The sequence below is a fragment of the Corvus hawaiiensis genome, chromosome 21, assembly GCF_020740725.1.
Source record: "Corvus hawaiiensis isolate bCorHaw1 chromosome 21, bCorHaw1.pri.cur, whole genome shotgun sequence".
NCBI classification, from domain to species: domain Eukaryota; kingdom Metazoa; phylum Chordata; class Aves; order Passeriformes; family Corvidae; genus Corvus; species Corvus hawaiiensis.
In genome coordinates, this window is record NC_063233.1 from 5,602,098 (window position 1) to 5,615,493 (window position 13,396).

Sequence of the window (13,396 nt, forward strand, 5' to 3'; positions counted from 1 at the left end):
CCTCCCCGCCCACGCCGGCATCACGTGGTGCGGCACGCGGCACGCCCCCGACCACGCCCCCGCGTGGGTCATGTGACACGCGGCGGGGCAAGATGGCGGCGTCCTGCGAGGTGGGTGCGCGTTGGGCTCCCGGGGGCGGGGGCCGCAGCTTCGCGCTGGAATCGGCAATCGCCCGGGACCGCCTTCGACACCTCCGGCGGGCGGATGTGGTCCCCAGTAGCGGAGGCTGCGTTGTGGGTGTCGCGGCTGGCTGGGTGGGAGAGGAGGAGGCGGCGGCGAGGAGCGTGGAAGGGCACGGCGCGGGCAGCCCGCGGGTTGAGGGGAGTCCACAGCGCTGCGGGGACGTGGGGAAGAGAGGGAGCAGGCAGGGGCGAGGCGAGGACTACCGGATGTTTGGCAGCACGTCAGTGGGAAGCTTCCCTGCCCAGAGCAACGGGGATGCGGATCTCGAAACGGGCGGAAAACGCTGTGTCTGGCTTGAACCGGGGGCTGACGGGTCCCGTTCGGTGATGAGAGAGCGGCAGTGCCGAGGAGCTTCACATTACCTGAAAGAAGGTGTGGAGGAGGGGATTGCGGCAGGCACAAGAAAACGAAATAATTCAGCAGTGAAATATTTCGCGTTGCAAATTGTCAGGTCTAAACATTCAGAACTGCTGCATCAGAAACCTCACCCGGGGTGAAATTCTGCCTAGCCTTGCAGCCAGGCAGCCTGGCGGAGAAGCTGTCATGTGCCATTGATATAGGAGCTGGGGTGGAACCTTAACGTTGCCAGACTGAGTAGGAGGACTCTGTCTTTGGTTGGCAGGTGACATTTACTCTGCCTCTTCTCAAATAAGCCTTAGGTTTCCCCCTCCCCAGTGCTCAGAAACAGCAAAGAGTAGGACCCCAAAACCATTATTGGTTGGAGGTAGCTATTGCCCAGACCAGTTCTGTTTTAGTGACTGTATGATTAATTCTTCTCCTGTTTAAAAATTAATTGTGATGACAAAAGATTACACTTGGCCTGATGGAGCTGTGTAGCAACAGTGCATGTCATGAAGCTGTTTGGCAATCAAGTATTTCAGGCTATATGAATAAGGATGCCAGAAAGCAATCTATTAATAATTAAGTTTTCAGTACAAAGTCATAAATATCTAAGCACTGCAGACACACAGTCTAAGGAAGTTTGACACTACAAACTGTAATAGTTCCTCAGTAATATTGCTATTACTTTGTCAGCTTTGTAATCTGGTGTCACCATTCAACACTGGCTGAAAACCCAAAAGAGAACTTTAAATAAACTTCTGGCCTTCCATGAGGGAGCTGGTGTAGATATTGGCAATGAGACTTGGGGAGCAGAATTTAATCAGAGTTTCCTGCTAATGAGCTTAAGGGTGGACCAGAAAGGATGAAGTAAGCCACTGTTTCACAACTGGATCAGCCATAATATTTCCAACAGAAATAAAGAACCTGAGACCTTCAAAGACCCCAGAAGAGGTACCAGTGTAATGGCAGAGGCTTACACATGGCTGATTATCAAATTACATATCCATAGAGAAATCAAGGTTGCCAGAAAGCAATAAATGCTGGTGAGAATTGCACAATGTTGTCAATGCCCACAATTTGAAGAAGATAAATGAGATTTAACCTAACAGAGTAAATATGCCTGCTGCTGGTTATTTCAACTCCGTATCTTCCAGTCCAAACGTTTCAAGGAAGGTTTGGTTTGCAGGGCAGCTGTCAGTGGGCTGTGAGCCTTCATTCAGAGGAAGTGAAGAGCAGGATTGGCTCACCGCACTGGTTTGGTTTTTTTTAATCATCTGTGTGTTGACATTAGCAATGGGCACATAACTGTCAGTTTAAATTGAGTTTAAGAACAAAATAGGTGCACAAACACTTTAACTGTCCGAGTAGTTGCTTTAATTGTTTGCTTTTTTTTTTTTTTTTTAATAGGAATTGCAGTAGTATGGAAGGGAATTCTTAATGGACAACTGAGCACAGTGGGAGTCCTGAGATCCTGCAAGCTTGAGGCACGCTGGGCTGGAATCATGTTAAACAAAGCAGTGCTGGTGGAGTCGCTGCTGGTGTTCACCGTGGTGCTGTCGGTGCACGCGGTGGTGTGGGACCGCTTCTCCTGGTGCGCCGTCGCTTTGGCTGTCCAGGCCTTCTACGTCCAGTTCAAATGGGACCGGCTGCTGCAGCTGGGCGGGGCCGTGTTCCAGTTCCGGGGGGCGGCGAACAGCGGCCTCCTGCCCGCCAGCATGGTGATCCCCCTGCTGGGGGTGGTGATGAAGGAGCGCTGCAGGGCCGCCGGCATCGTGTACTTCGAGCGCTTCGGCGTTGTTGTGGCTTCCACGGGAATGCTGCTCGCTCTCTTCCTGTCCATCTTAGCAGTTGGCATCACCAAACCTGTGCCAACCAACACTTGCATCGTGACTGGTATTGCTGGCAGCATAATTATCTACACCATGAAACATTCTTTGACTGTCTCTGAAGTGATAGAGGTTCTAGAAGTGCTGCTCATTTTTGTCTACCTCAGTATGATCTTGCTGTACTTGTTGCCTCGATGTTTTACTCCTGGAGAAGCGCTGCTGGTTCTTGGAGGTGTAAGTTTTGTTCTCAATCAGCTCATTAAACGCTCACTGAATGTAATTGAGGGCAGAGGGGATCCCATTGACTTCTTCCTTCTGGTAGCTGTTGTCGGAGTTGTTCTTCTTGGTCTTTTTTTCACTGTGCTCTTCATTTTCTTGGATTCGGGCACGTGGATCTCCTCCATGTTTTTCCACATGATGACAGCAGTGTTAGGCTTAGGGGTCATCATGCCTTGGCTGTACCGACTGATCCAGAGGAACCCTTTGTTCTGGCTGCTCCAGTTTCTGTTTCAGACACAGACAAGACTTTACCTTCTTGTGTATTGGACTTTCTTGGCTGCCTCAGCATGTGGTGTGGTTTTCTACCAGAACGCCAAGAGATCATCTGAATCTAAAAAACACCAGGCCTCAACTATAACCAGGAAATATTTCCATTTCATTGTTGTAGCTACTTATGTTCCTGGACTAATTTATGACCGCCAGCTCCTCTACGTTGCTGCAGTGCTGTGTCTGGCAGTGTTCATCTTCTTAGAGTACGTTCGGTACTTCAGGATCAAACCCTTTGGACAAACCCTGAGGCATTTGCTCTCTCTCTTCTTGGATGAAAGAGACAGTGGACCTCTAATCTTGACTCATATTTATCTCCTCCTTGGCATGTCCCTCCCAGTGTGGTTGTTTCCTAGATCTTGTGCTCCTAAAGGCACCTTGCCTGGGGCAGGAGCACTGGTCCCCTACTCTGGGGTGTTGGCAGTAGGGGTAGGAGACACCATTGCCTCTGTATTCGGCAGTACAATGGGGGAAATCAAATGGCCAGGAACAAAGAAGACCTTTGAAGGGACAATGACAGCTATTTTTGCTCAGATTATTGCTGTGGCTCTCATCCTGATCTTTGACAGCAGTGTGAATCTGAACTCCAGCTATGCCTGGATTCTGGCATCTGTGAGTTTGGTTTCTCTTTTGGAAGCTTACACTACCCAAATTGATAATCTGCTGTTGCCTCTCTACCTCCAGATCATGCTCATGGCATAGAAGCATTTCCAGGAACAGTTTTCTCCCTTCCTAGAGAAAAGTGGTACTAGAAAATGCAGTGTAACGAAAGCTCAAAGCTTATCTTTTGGTACAGCAGAGACAATTGTTGAGAATAGGAATGAAAAAGACTTACTTAAAATAAAGGTTTTGATTTGGTCTTGTTTTTACCCCCGTTGAAAATAGCCAGATTTATGTTCTAGCAGCAACAAACATGACTGATAAAAACAGCACTTGTGTTTAATCCAATTTAAGTTTCTTCTGGGTGCCCAAGGGAAGCAGAGGAAGAAGAGGTAAGTCAATTAGAGAGGAAAAAATAAACAAGCAAATCTCTCAGATGTTGCTACCTCTGTACTGCACCTTGTTTTCTGTAATGAGTCCTGCATCTTGTGTTTGATGTGTGAGCTCTCATTTCTGTATAAGCACAATGTAAAGCATGTTTGATAACGAGGGTGGGCACAGGAACCAGGTACAAGTGTCCAGCTGTGTCCAGTCCTCATCAGCAAGAGCCAAAACCACACCACGATGCACAAACACGACTCCAAAATCTGTCACAGCTGAGTTTATACAGGGTGGGTGGTGAAGGTTTGGGAATGTCAGACACTGCTCATTCCAGACCATACTAATAAGAACAATGAATTTTTTGCCCTGAAGTTTGCTTCAGCAAGAAAAATGTTTTATCTTTCTTAAGATTTAATCTCTAAATTAATTTGGAATGAATACGGGGGGAAAATTAAGCAAAGTCACAGCTAAAACTAATTACACATTAATCCTGAAAGCAGAAAATCTGTTGAAGTCAATAAAATTTTCTACTATTGCACTTTCCTACTTTTCACATTTTTTCAGCCAGATAATTTATAAAAATGCTTCTATGAACAAACTAACTAAAGCCACTGAGTTACATCCATTTAATTAAAATTACAGCTACCATTTCGTGGCCAAAAAACCCATTTTTATGTATGAAACCCTTCTGTATCAACAGTCTCTTCTCACTGGTTTGCCAAGTGTCCATTAGAACAAAACACAAGTGTCCTCCCTGCCTCTTCCTGTCTCCAGGGATGGGTCCAAGCAGGAGATTGTCATCCCAGGATTCTAGTTTGCATCATGCAGTTCACTTCTGACCCTTTTTTAATTCACTTTTGGGAACAGTTTGGGGGAAGTCGAAGGTACCTTACACAACACTGTCCTGCAGCCCTGTAGCTCTGAGACCACGTCTTGGGAGGAAACATAAGACCAGGGTGGAGTGAAACTAGTCTCTGGGTCAGCAGAATTGGCTCCAGAATCCAATATTGTGTGTCCCTGCAACAAGCCAGGACTGGAATAGCTGAGAGGTAGCATTGCCCAATTCATCACCCTGCCTGGGAAGGGCTCCTGGGATATAGCTTTTCCTGAGGATGCCAAAGTTGGCCAGAGCTGGTTCCTAACACAGTAAATTGTCAGATACTCTGTAGGAAACCAGACTCAGTAACTGCTGGGCTGTTACCTTCACGTTTAACAGGAAATCCTGCCAATCAATTCAGCTTTTTTAATTTTATTTAGGCACTTGAAGTAGATGGCTTTGCACACTGCAGGTAGTGGTGCAAGTCAGGACAAACTATCTCTCCTCAGCAGAATTCTAAATTATTAACTCCTCTCATGGAAAGACACAGACAACACTTGAGTTGCTTCTGTCACAAGCCACAGCCTTCACCACTGATGTCATAAATTGCACCAGAGGTAGAAAAATTTGCTTTCCTTCCACCCTTCTTCCAACTTTCAAACAAACTGCAGAAAAGGCAGTTTTTGAATGCAGAAACTTTGCATTTAGTGTTCCTGCTGTTGCCATGACCCAGCTCCCCAATTTACTTTTGAAAGGGATGAATTAGTAAGATTTGGGTTCACTCTGCCACAGCCCTCAGCAGCCTTAGGGTTACTCTGATGCAATTCCTGCACTGGAGGCACTGGGCTCCTATCTCAGGGCTGCCGGTGCACCAGTGCTGGTGAAATCATACCTACACAGTTTCTGTTCAGTTCAGGATACAGGCTGGAGCTTGCCTGGGATGTAGCTTGCATTTCCAAACATTCCTGGCTATAAGTTTGTTTGGGTTTGGTGAGGTTTTGGGGATAGAAATTGTTCTTGTGCATATTGAGAGTTCCAACTGCTCATAAGACAATTTAGCACTGTCCCCATCTGTTGGGAGAAGGTCACACTGTGTCTTCCTCAAAGAAAAGATGATGGAGATGAAAAGGAGAATTTCTATCTTTTTATTTAAGTGTAAAGAGTTTGATTGAGGTTCTTTGTTTCTATCATTTCAATATGAATCTTTAAGAATTGTCATATTTTTAATCAACACACCCAGAGATAAAACACTCAGCTACAGTCTGTCAGGAGTATTTAGAAGATTGACTATAAAAAGCAGACCTTCTGCTTCAAACAAGGCTGTTTGAAATCACTGTTATTCCAACAATAGGACAGAAACCTGGAGGTGAAAATCAAGCTTCTCCCCACAACATGTTCACCTGCATTGCTGGAATCAACCAGCCAAGAAATGCACTTAAGCTCTTAAACACAAGAAAATACTGAGTATCTGCAAGGAGAAATACTTGGGAAGTGGTTCCAGTCAAGGTGCAATGGTCTTAACTGGTTTGTTTTCAAGGCTGAAGGTGTTTCCTTACCAAAAGGACTGGGTGACTACTCTCATACTGGCAGGGCTCCTGCTGCAGTAGAAGCTTCTGTCTACTGCAGGTTTTGGGCTGTGATAATGGTCCTGGTTTTGAGGAGGAGGATAAATGAACATTAAGAGCTGATCTAGTGAAGGCTGTGTTTAAAGAGACTGTGAATGAACAATCAGGAAGGAATATTGATCAGCTATTGACTCCACAAGCCAGTCACTAACTTCAAGTGTAGAGCGATGGAAAAGGCAGTTCAGGAGTTGGCTGGAGCCTAGAGAGTAAAGAAGAGGTAAAAACAAAACTTCAGAGGCTGTTCCAGCTCTGCAGGTATGAAACCAATGCCAACTGAGGCACTACCAACAAACTGTGACAGGCAAGACCCCCAACAGTTATCCTGAGTAGTACATTGGAAAGGCTTCAATTGCCTCAGCCACTCGTGAGGATCACGACCTTACCAGTTCTCTTTGCTCCAGGTGGTGCCTTTGGCTTCCATCACGTGGAAGGTGAACACATGGCGAGAAGACTCCGAGCTGTTGAGTTCACTCTTATGGACAACCTCGCCATGGATGAGTATGAGTCCACCTGTGGGAAAGAATCACCTGGACTGCTGTTTTCCAAAAGATGAGCTCTGCCTTTCCAGTGGAAGGGAAGGTGCAAGGGTTAAAATATGATTTTAGCTCCCTTGTGTTTTCCTGAGCTGTGAAGTGCCCCGTTTGGGGCTGTTTGTACCTTTACTTATAGGCAGAGGTATGAACTGCTTGTCCTCGTAGGCTGGCTCTGACCCTACAAACTCTACACATGTTGAGGCACCTGAAGCTGCACGGACCATCCTCCGGGTAATCCCATCTGCAAATCCACAGAAAAAGCAAACACACAAAAATTAAACCCCTGGCTACATTCTGCACAGCAAAAAGGAAAAATATCAGTGATTTCTCTTGGCAATGATAGGAACTTTATTATTACTATATTCACACTTTCCTTAGTAATTAGGGTGGGGTCTTTTTCATTAAGTAGAGATTTAGGATTTTCCAGCTGTGGCAGAAACAGATAAAACAGCTGCATTTTGTTTGCCTTTCTGGCCCCTTCTGTGCATTGCAACAGACCCTTAGGAACACAAATAGTCACACACTTATGCAAAGCCAACCTTGGGTCCATTTGTGCTTTCTACAGGAGCATAAACTATTATATGAGTACAGCCGGCTCCAGGATTTGAGGATCGAGCGGCTTAAAATCTGATTACACTCACTGAGGGACTCTTCAGGTGAGCAGAAGTTTAAAGCCACCCTGTGTGCTCTAGAGGTGGGGAAAAGCAGAACTGTGCTGGTGACCAGCAGTGGTCACACACGTGCTCTTACTGGTGTGAGAGCCAGGGATGAACCACAAACAGCCATTCTCCTGTGTGGCATCTTCCAGGGCGATCCAGAACCCCAGGATCCTGCCCAGAGGCTCCGTGTGCAGGAAGGTGGCATCCTGGTGTGGTGTTACTGCAAGGAGAGACTGTCATTGGGGTTTCAGTTCCTCTAGAAGGACTTCAGGGTTGCATCCCCCTGACTCAGAGCCCTCCCCTGCCCACCCACCTATCACACACATTAAATCTTACATAAAAATACCACCTTTCAGCCTACTGCAAATGTAAAAACAGCTCTTTGTTCAAGCTGCATATGATGTAGAAACTTTTCTGAAAAAATGGGGATTTCAAAGATTATTTTAAGAAGGTTTGGACCACTAAACTCACAGGTTTAAGTCTGATTCTGAGCCTTTTCCTTGGTAATATTCCTTTCCTAAAGGAGCATTATCTGCAGTGTGATATAGAGACAACACAAATCTCACCTTCACCACCAATGCCAGGTTGCTGCAAAGAAAAAAAAGTGATGTGTGAAGAGTTTCACAGCTTCTCACCTATCAGGGTCTTATTTCTTGAGTGACAAGACAACTTGGAATTACTGTACCTTGAAGATATACATGCTCTGCACAACTACTGGTCTCTCAAGGCCTAGTTTTCTTCCCAGTTCCTACAAGAAAATTTTCCAGGATTTATGTCTTCTGCACAATATTTAACATTACTCTTTGAAGATCTTTAAATTTCCTTTCACTGACAAAATGACTCTCCCGGGACCATAAGAAAACTAATTAACTACTCTGCAATTTTTTTTTCCCCCCATACCATTATTCTAGGAAGGAGTAACAGCTCACCTGCACCTTGGGGGAGTGGGTGATTTGCTTGAAGACAGGATCATAAGCATGTAGAGCTAAGGGCAAAGAAAAGGCTCAGATGGAAGATTTCAGGAAGAAAAGGGAACGTGGCAGCTCTCAGTGATGAGCTGCAGACACCACAGCCAAGCAGGATAAATTGCAGGCAGAAATTTTCATCCCTCCCAAGATGGATAAATGTGGCTTATCACACCTAAGGTGATAGGACACTTATAGGTTGTACAGTCATTATTAAAGACTATAAATATAATCACTCCCTGGCCACAAACTGCACATATATTAAAGCCAGTGTGTAACAGTGAACAAAATGGAATATTATGTGATTCAATATTATATTACACAAATGACAACCACTACACATGACCCTGAGGCATATGGGTGAATGCATCCTTTAAAAACTCACCTCTTAAGACCTACCAGAAAAGTGAAGTACTGCAAAAAGGAGCTAGAGCTCATCTTTAGTGCCCTTGAGAGAGCACCAGCCAGCAGGTCAGTGTTTGTGCAGACACTTGCTACAACCCAACTCTGACAACTCCACAAAGCAAAGATTCAGAGTTGTGCTTCCAGCTCATGCTGATCATGCCACAACGACACACACCCAGCTCCAGCAGGAGCTGCTCTCGAGCAAGGGATGAGACTTGACCAAAATGAGTAATTACAGAAAATAAGACTAGAGAAGGCTTTTGAATTGTTAAATTGCTGGGTCAGCAGGGATCTACAGTTGTTTTCACTTCCCCTGAGGAAAAGCTGAAGTGTGACAGAGTGGCAGCGGGCCTGGGAAGGGGAGAGTGTTTCTCTGAGAAAACCAAAGAACAAGAGCTCTTAGTACTGAATTTCCAACTGTAGTAAAGTTTAGTCTGAACAAAGTCCACATTTGCAGGTGCGGGGAATCCTGCTCTCATTTTCCATGTACTGTTTGAAAACAAAAGGGATCAAAATGCAAGTCCAGGAACTGGGAGAGAGGAAATAGGTCAAACTGAAACCACTAAGGGTAAAGAAAAGGTGCTGGTGACACCACAGGAGGGAGGGTAGCTTCAACATCGCCAACCCAACACAGCACAGGATACAGGAGAGAGTTTGGTCTGTACTGAATGTCACCAGTCTCAGGTGGTAAATTTTTAGAGCAAACTTCTTACATAAAAGAGCCAAGGGCTGAAGTCCAAACTTTCACATGTCAGTGACTCTGAGCTATTCACTGCTGAAAAACCTCTCAGAAGGGGTTTTTGAAAAGGATTGGAACAGAAGATAAAGTCCTTTGAGAGCAGAGAATGAGGGGCAGTATGGAGAGAATTGCAGAGACAGTTATGTACAGTGAGTAGGTCTGGAGAAATCCTCGTGTCTAAAAACCACATCGCTTTTGTCCATCCCTCTCCAAACCCCATCCTTTAAACATACCATGGCCAATCTTGCTGACAGACTTCTCCTTTGGAATTAGAAAGTTACCTAGAAAACAAAATCATAATTTAACATTGTTTGCAAAGTAGGAATCATTCCTTAAGCTGGAAAGTGGCCCCTGATCCCTCACTCAGCCTTTTCCCATCCCCTCTGTGTGGCTAGCTCAGGCCAGGGCTTACCTTTCTCATCCAAAACACCTTTCTCAAAGAAGAATCTAATTTTGTCTCCACTGGTTAGGAAATAATCCGAGCTGCCCTGCCAGGGATAAGAGCCCAGTAACAATAGCATCCTTGTAAAAACAAAAATGAACCTTCAATCAAAGCATTAACACTCACCTGCATCTTTTTCCCACCAAGCCGCAGCATAAACAAAACACAGTGAAAAATCACTCATAAAAAGGCTTTCCACAACACTACATGTCTTGGTGCTGATCAGGGCTTTACAAGAACCTCTCACACAGAGGTTATCCTTGCTTTTCTTTTGCTGGCTGCCTGGAAAATAACCAGTTTTCTGTCTGCAGAACATGTACAAAGTGATCTGTGAGAGCTGCTTGTGGCTACCGGGGGTTGAAAGCACGGCTGAAAGCCACGCACTGATAAGACTCTTGATAAGACCCCAGAAAACATTTGCAGAAAGTTGGAGAGCAAATTCCTCTCCCGGTGTTATGTTCAGTTAGGAGAAAGAGTCATGTTCCCCCAGAGTGAACCCTGATCAGCAATTCGCCTTTTCCCTTCCTCCTTCCAGGGCTCCAACGGGGGCAGCCCTGCCCTTCTCGGTACCTGCGCCTGGAGCTGCTCCTGCTCCCTGGTGGAGAACGTGGTGCGGCAGTGTGGCGGCACTTCCATCTCCGCAACGATTCTCTGGATCTGGGTCCTCATGCTCTCACACTCCTCTGCGCTGAAAAACTGCTCCAGGACAAGGAAGCCATCCTCATGGAACTGGAAGAGACAGGATGACTGCTCTTCCCCAGAGTCCTCGGGGGAAGTAGTACAAAGCAAGAGAAAACAGTTCTGGCCCTTTACGGGGTGAGAAGCATCCCAGCTCCAGCTCTGCAGCCAGGCAGCGTGTTCTTAACTTTTAATTTGAGGAGGGGTTTCTGTTGCAAAATAGTCATTAAGAGGCTGAAATTTCAAACAGTTAAGAACAATCTATCTCAATCCCTCAGTCTACACAAAGCAAAGAGCTCATCACTAGAGCCTTTTGTGGTTCAAGGATATCTTAACTAAGACCTGTAACCAGAAGCTATTAAAGTACCAAGGCCAGTAACGCGAACAGGGCAGTCATACCTGTGTGCCAAATCAGAGTGAGATTCCTCTACAAGCTGAAAAGCTTTGTTCTCTCTAAGGAAAAAATCCCTGGGTGATTTCTCACAGTTCACTACACAATCCTTTACAAAATGAACTCTGTTGGCAGTGAACTCAGTTTCTTTATATAGAATACCCTGGAGATTATCCTTTGCCAGGAAGATTTCGAGTTCAGGGATGAGAGCCAAGCAGCATAGACAGAAGGGGCACGGGAGAAACCCCTCCAAGAGCTCTGTGGGACAAGCTGCCCCCAGAAGAGTTTGTAGCCACGACACTCACACACTAAAATTAACGTAATACAAGAAGCTGAGGAGAATATAAAGTGTTTGTAAAGGAGATCTTTGCTAGACCTGCTGACAGGTTAACTAGCAGCGACTGTATCTTACACACAGCGTCACCTGCCTGCACTCTGGACACGCTCCCACCCCGGCCACCAGCTCCTTACCTTCTGGATCTGATGCTGGGTTATGGATGCCATTGGGACAGAAGCTCCGCAGATCCCACCACCAACACCACGATGCCACCCGGGCTCTGCAGGGCTGACTCCGCCTCTCCACGTGATCCTTGTCCCAGCATGTGAAAAAAGCCAGTGCTGGACAGCTGGACTCTTGCACAGCTCCAGAGCTTTTTGTCCCCATCACCAGCTCTTTGTTCCTGGCAGGGACATTCAGGGCTGCACAGTTTTGCTTTGGCTCTTGGTGGTAATAAAGCACACAAAGATTTTCTGCTCAAGTGCAATCACAAACTTGATGAACGTTTTAGTTCCAAAGAGGAATCACATTTAATTAACAACCCAGATTTAAAAATAGGGCAGTTAAACTGGTAATCACAGGAGTAAATAAGGGCAGGAGTAAAATAAGATGCAAGTGTGAATAAAAGATCAAGATGTCTTAGAACAAATTAAAAGAACTGATTCAGGATCTTACAGAGCTCTTTTTGCTCAGTCAGTGAGTCCTGCCAGCACTTCAGCATATCCCCTGAAAGGGCTCCACAACCCAGGAGCTGACAAACAGACTAAAGGGTGGTAAAGAGCTTGTGCTGTTTGGTACAGCCCATAAAGAATACTTGTGCTATTTTTGTTCACAGCTGGTTTTTGGTAATTTACACCTTCACTTGCTCGGTTCACTCTCCTGCAGTTCCAGAAGTCCATGTAATATTTACAAATAAGTAAAGCCAAATCCACCCAAAGTTCAAACCAGAGAGCAAAACTGCAGGAAGTAGATCTAAAAGGCAGAGAGGGAGGAACAGTTGCCAGCCCAGCGGTGGCGCTCCCAGCCAACACATTCCTCCCATCGGGAATCCCTGGGGAAGGTTTTTCTCTCTAGAAGAAAATGTGTTTGGCTCCTACAGGAAAAACTGAAAACACCCATGCAGCAGCACTCCACAAAAATAACGCCATGGGGGTGGGTTCCCGCATCACTCACCCAGCCAAAGGAAAATTCAACAAAAGGAAGGAATGCAAAATGCTCACAGAAAAGTGTTTACATCCTAGCAACTCTGCACCTTTTTTTTTTTTTTTTTTTTTAATAAAGAGGAAATTACGGGTTTAACTTATTTTCAGGCTTTTCCCTGTATACAGGAGGATATGAATTCAGTAGTTGAAAAAGCTAAATTTTGCCAGCGACTTTAATCACTGGGCTCCAAACCTGGAGGAGGGGGAAAAAAAAAAAAAAATCAGTCTCCAATGTTGCAAAGCCCAAAAACATATTCCAGTAGTTCCTTCTTCTTCTTCTTAACAGTCTCTCACCAACTGATGGAGTGGAAATATTTTTAAGGAAGATGTGTGACCAGTGGGGAAAAAAACATGCTGTAGGCTGTTGCCTGCACGTTGATCGTGTGACCCACCTCACCCCTTCCCAGGAGGCAGTAATCCTGGAGAAATACTCCTGGAAAACACTCCCACGCCACTCCTTAGTCCCTCTCCGTCACTGTCGTGTCATGCCCTTCACATTCCCAGACACGGTGGTTTTTCCAGCAATTTATCACGTCACCTTCTCCACTCCCCACCTTACGCACACACGATGACTCCAGAGGCTGTTTTGATTCATGCCACAACAGCAAACCACAGTTTTCCTGTTCCATGGAATGTTTTGAGCAATATAAACAGCAGATCACAGCAAACAATGCAGCAACTACCAGGAGATAAAACCCATCCTGGTTCCAGAAGCTTTCCATATTTGTCCTTAGGAATCCTTCTGTTCTTTGCCACTCCAGCCACGCCCCTATTTTGAGGCTCAG

The 13,396-nt window shown here is 45.6% G+C and overlaps 2 protein-coding genes across 5 annotated transcripts; one reads left to right on the forward strand and one right to left on the reverse strand.

The window, feature by feature from the left end:
- The first annotated feature begins 46 nt into the window (after positions 1–46).
- DOLK (dolichol kinase) lies at positions 47–4,416 on the forward strand. 2 transcript variants are annotated; one of them, XM_048325644.1, is made up of 2 exons: positions 47–110; positions 1,933–4,416. In XM_048325644.1, the coding sequence occupies exon 2, from the start codon at positions 2,028–2,030 to the stop codon at positions 3,597–3,599; it is 1,572 nt and encodes a 523-aa protein (XP_048181601.1). In that variant the 5' UTR covers positions 47–110; positions 1,933–2,027; the 3' UTR covers positions 3,600–4,416. The 2 variants fall into 2 exon arrangements, with proteins under 2 accessions (XP_048181601.1, XP_048181600.1); XM_048325643.1 differs by lacking the exon at positions 47–110 and adding an exon at positions 352–555.
- A 1,408-nt stretch (positions 4,417–5,824) lies between these two features.
- On the reverse strand, positions 5,825–11,738 carry PHYHD1 (phytanoyl-CoA dioxygenase domain containing 1). Of its 3 annotated transcripts, XM_048325645.1 has the most exons (12): positions 11,604–11,732; positions 10,634–10,792; positions 10,190–10,195; positions 10,034–10,109; positions 9,855–9,902; positions 8,442–8,497; positions 8,198–8,260; positions 8,079–8,100; positions 7,604–7,732; positions 6,978–7,094; positions 6,704–6,830; positions 5,825–6,519 (listed from the first exon to the last, which is right to left on the reverse strand). In XM_048325645.1, the coding sequence occupies exons 1-12, from the start codon at positions 11,634–11,636 to the stop codon at positions 6,474–6,476; spliced, it is 882 nt and encodes a 293-aa protein (XP_048181602.1). In that variant the 5' UTR covers positions 11,637–11,732; the 3' UTR covers positions 5,825–6,473. The 3 variants fall into 3 exon arrangements, with proteins under 3 accessions (XP_048181602.1, XP_048181603.1, XP_048181604.1); XM_048325646.1 differs by lacking the exon at positions 10,190–10,195 and having other exon boundaries at positions 11,604–11,731; XM_048325647.1 differs by lacking the exon at positions 5,825–6,519 and having other exon boundaries at positions 6,739–6,830; positions 7,604–7,745; positions 11,604–11,738.
- Positions 11,739–13,396: the final 1,658 nt, after the last annotated feature.

Coding starts and splice junctions, on each gene's coding strand:
- DOLK (XM_048325643.1), top strand. CDS start 390: ATGTTTGGCAGCACGTCAGTGGGAAGCTTCCCTGCCCAGAGCAACGGG. Junction 556..1,932: donor TTCACATTACCTGAAAGAAG/GTGTGGAGGAGG, acceptor TTTTTTTAATAG/GAATTGCAGTAGTATGGAAG.
- PHYHD1 (XM_048325645.1), bottom strand. CDS start 11,636: ATGGCATCCATAACCCAGCATCAGATCCAGAAG. Junction 10,793..11,603: donor CCCAGCATCAGATCCAGAAG/GTAAGGAGCTGG, acceptor TGTCTCTTCCAG/TTCCATGAGGATGGCTTCCT. Junction 6,520..6,703: donor ACCTGGAGCAAAGAGAACTG/GTAAGGTCGTGA, acceptor TTTACTCTCTAG/GCTCCAGCCAACTCCTGAAC.